Source organism: Octodon degus, unplaced genomic scaffold (assembly GCF_000260255.1).
Source record: "Octodon degus isolate 3935 unplaced genomic scaffold, OctDeg1.0 scaffold00048, whole genome shotgun sequence".
NCBI lineage: Eukaryota > Metazoa > Chordata > Mammalia > Rodentia > Octodontidae > Octodon > Octodon degus.
In genome coordinates, this window is record NW_004524624.1 from 3132202 (window position 1) to 3136537 (window position 4336).

Genomic DNA, 4336 nt, shown 5'->3' on the forward strand with positions numbered 1-4336 from the left:
GCTATTGCTAAAGTCCTGCCCAGTTGAGCCTCATTTCCCCACATGTAAGAGAAACTCAGATGATGCCTGGATAATCTTTGGATCTTTGCGCTACTCACTCAAAGCAGGGATACTTGCCTCTCCATTCCATGCTAGTATACTCGATGTGACTAGCAGTGAGCTTGTAACAGACAGACAGACAGAGCTCACTGCAGCCCCACATCTTCCCTCTGTACTCAACTTCTTCACCAGGTGAAAACACACATGCCCAGCTGGCTCACTGGAAAATGACAGGAATTCATGACCAAGCTTAGCTTGGATGAAGCAAATGTTTGTAAGTCCTCCCACAAAATCCTCCCATTCATTCAGTAAGTCTTGAACACCTGCTATCTGGACCCCCTCTGGCCTGCACCTTACCTGCTGCCCCCTCCCAGCATGGGCAGACAGAGAGCCTTACTTCATCTGGAGCAGCTGACCTGGGACCAGGCTCCCTCTCTCGTCCTCTTCAGAAGCTACCCTCAGCATAGTAGCCCTGCCCGGCCTCCCTGTGTCTCCACCCTGCTCCTCTCTACCCAATCCTTCCTGTCAGTATTTAAATAAGCCTCTTGATTGAAAGAAGAAAAAGAAAGAAAGAAAGAAAGAAAGAAAGAAAGAAAGAAAGAAAGAAAGAAAGAAAGAAAGAAAGAAAGAAATATAAAAAGTCCTCACTCCATCTCACTTCCAAACTCTGAACCACTCTCTCCCCCATGCTCTCTTCCCAGCCTTCTCCAGAGTTGTTTACACTTCTCACAGCCTCCCTGATAGTTAACTCCTACTCCTTCACCACCCAGTCCCACCTACCTGCCCCATCTGACCTGGTTGAGAACTATTCAGCTCTGACATCAGCTTTGGGAGGCTTCTGAGCCTCCTGTTGATCAGGATCCAACATGAGTGCTCCAAGGCTCTAACAAACCTCAGTGAAAGGCTGGCTGATGAGCAATTTAACCAGTTCCTTGGTCACACTGTCTGATCCACAGGACATGTAACTCCTGAGCACAGGCCAGGCACTAAGTAGTTGATTTGTAGATATTTATTAAATGTCTAAGACTGACTACTGTGCTAGGCCTGTATTAGGCTATGGAAAAGAAAATAGCTTTTCTGTTTTTTTTTTTTTTGGTTTGGTTTTTTTTTTTGTTTTTTTGGTTTTTTTTTTTTTGAGGGCTTACTCGGTATTTTGCACTTTTAAGTGCCTTTCATGAGGGGCGGTGAGAGAGCTCAGCAGACCAAGTGCCTGTTTTGGCAAGTGCAGGAACCAGGGTTCCACCCCCTGTCCCACATGCCCTGCAGACACTGCCCCAGGGCATGCTGAACCAGTCACCCAGACCAGGCATGGTGGCCTGTAATTTCAGAGTTGCAGAGGCTGAAAGCAGGAGGATCCCTATGAGTCTGAGCTGCGTGGTGAGGCCCTGTACGAAATACATTTTAAAAAAGGAAATGAATAAGCAACCTCAAGACTTACCTGAAATCATAAATAAGGGGTTTTGAAACCAGATCTATCTGGTTCCAAATCCCATCTTCAAATGAGAAATAAGATAGACAATTCAAAATAAACTTTTAATTAAAAAAAAAAACCTCAACCCCCATCTTTCTCTTCCCTCCCACAATATAAGTTCAATGAGCCCATCCATAGCAAAACGCTCCTTCTGGTTCTCAGGGCCCCGCACAAGATTCTGCCATCAATACCAACTCAGAAGCCCAAACTTTTAATCTAATCCCACCACTAGAGATGAGCGCATGGCAGGATTACCTCCCCCATAGCCAGCCTTTATTCTCCTTGGATTACATATGCGAGATCTCTGAACATCTCGCAGCAGCCCTTTGGCCAGTATGAAATACACTTTCTAATGTCACCTGAGTTGTCCAATATGGTACCACTAATGACACGAGCCCATGCAGCACTTGAAATGAAGCTGCTCCAAATTTCTAGTATGCAAGGAAAAGGAAAGCTATCTCATTAATAGCTGTTCAGGAGGTAGTGCTGAGGGTCAAACTCAGGACCTTGCCTGCCACTAAATGCAAGCGCTACCACTGAACTTCACCTCCAGCAACACTTCCTATGGTGACTGCTTCTGGAAATGATAACATCTTGGACCCATGAAGTTAAATAAAATGCATCATTGACATTAATTTTACCTGTTCCATGTCACCTCTTATAATGTGACCTAGGAACTGTAGGCGTAACTAAAGGGCTCAGCTTGGTTCGTTCACAGTACATTTCCACTGGATAGCACTTCTCTAAGAGATAAATAAATGCCTTGATCCTGTGGCAGTTGGTTAATCTACTAACCGAGTTGCAAAAATTAATGAATAATAAAATGAAGTGGCTGTGAAGGAAGCTCTTTGGTGAACTACAACAGAGAATGTCAGTGAAAATGCACAGTGGAGAACACAGGAGGGCACCTCACGCTGGCTGAGGCTTTTCCCAGGAATCCCAAGGATGTAGGTGGAGGGTTTTAAGAGGGATGGATGCATGTGGGCTTAGCCAGAGCAAATCCCCATCTCTGTGCCTCTGTAGAGAGGATGAGCAGCCACAGATCCATTGGAGTCTGTTGAGGAAGTCTGATCTCTGAATTTAAAGCCTACATCTCCAATCCTCGCAGTAAGCTCAGTGGTTAAGTTGTAGCCTTTGATGGTGTGCTGTTGATTCCCTTGTTCCACAGGAGGATGCAGACGTGGAGTGGAAATTCGCCCGAGCAAAACTCTGGCTATCTTATTTTGATGAAGGAAGAACTCTACCTGCCCCTTTTAATCTAGTGCCAAGTCCTAAATCATTTTATTATCTCATAATGAGAATCAAGATGTGCCTCATAAAACTCTGCAAATCTAAGGCCAAAAGCTGTGAAAATGACCTTGAAATGGGCATGCTGAATTCCAAATTCAGGGTACGTAGCATCTGGTTTGTGGAGTTAGAAAAAGCCATAGGAGGAGGAGGCAAAGGGAGTCGTAGTGTTTGATTCAGGTGGTGGTCCCTGATGCCAGAAAAGCTGGGAGCTGCAAGGGGCTGTTGCCTTTCAGAATCTGCGGGGGGCATCACAGAGCTCCAGCAGAGCAGAGGCTTCCAGAGGTGCCAGCCCTTCCCCTTATAAATCCTTGGAGAGGTGCACTCCTGAGGATACAGCAAGCTACCTGCTGCCTGCTGCCTGCTGCCTCCTGCCTGCTGCCTGCTGCCTGCTACCTGGCTGGGCCACAGTCCCATGAGAGGAGCTCCTTACTGGACTTGGAACAGCTTTTACCAGAAAGCATTTGGGGAATAATCTCTGAGCAAAAGCTTTCCTGCCCACTATCTCTTCCTCATGTAGATACTTATTTTTCTCATGTAGATTCTTAACATTGAACATATTAGAGCCTCTGAGAAATCCTAGAGGAAGGCCAGTCACAGAACTTGAACTCAGTGCTGTTTGACCCAATTAAGAGTCCCCCAAGCAACATTCTATAATGTTTGTGAACTCTGGAGAGCTAGAGTTCATGGGAACTGTGCTGAGGAACCAAACAGCAAGGGGCAGGCCAGCTCCTAGAAGGTCCCTTATAATCAGTCCTACATGGGATATCGTTCACTCAAGTCCTGCCTTGCTTATACGTGGTTTTTGTTTTCCCCCAGAAGACTCGCTACCAGGCTGGCATAAGAAATTCTGAAAACCTGACTGCAAACAACACTTTCAGCAAGCCTACCAGATACCAGGTATCTTTCCCCAGGCTTGGCAGAAGTAGATGCCACTAAGACATGAATTTAGTCACATGGCTGTCACACTTCCACAAGACACAGCTCCCTCCTTTATTTGCTAAACACAAACTCACTGAATACCAGGCACTGTGCCACCTACTGAGGATGCAAGCATCACACCTACCTTAGTGGCATCTTCAGGTTAATGAAGGTCAGGGACAAAGAACAAGCAAACACACGGATGTATATATGACACCAAATTGATAAAAGAGCTGAGAAGGAAAAAAAATAAGGTCCAGAAATGCAGCAAAATAGGGAGCCTCTTCTTGAGCAAGCATCTTCGAGAAGACAACAGTTGGCAACCATGGAGGAGGGGTGCAGGCAGGGCAGCAGCATCCACAAAGGTCAGAGAGAGAAGCTTGGCAGTCCTGAGAAGCTGGGGAGATGAGAGGTGTAAGTGGGAAGGCGGAGTCTGACACTGTCCGGATGTGAATTGTATTCTAAGCTCATCAAGATTGTTGCGATTGCCAGGAGAAACTTGGCAGGGGAAACAAGATCATAAAATTGCATTTATGCCTTTTATTCATGGCACATGTTAGATATACATAATGAAAGCATTCATTGTAAGGAATCTGTACCTATGCGTGGTGCATCCTG

General features: G+C 45.8%; 1 protein-coding gene across 4 annotated transcripts in view; it reads left to right on the forward strand.

The window, feature by feature from the left end:
• The window catches only part of Trpc7 (transient receptor potential cation channel subfamily C member 7), a 195691-nt gene that overhangs the window by 169519 nt on the left and 21836 nt on the right, over window positions 1-4336 (forward strand). For 3 of the 4 annotated variants that reach the window (XM_004632238.3, XM_004632240.2, XM_004632241.2), the window contains 2 exons: window positions 2679-2900; window positions 3617-3697. In XM_004632238.3, the coding sequence (XP_004632295.1) occupies window positions 2679-2900; window positions 3617-3697 (303 nt within the window). The remainder of the gene's footprint in view (window positions 1-2678; window positions 2901-3616; window positions 3698-4336) is intronic. The other variant, XM_004632239.2, reaches the window with a different exon arrangement.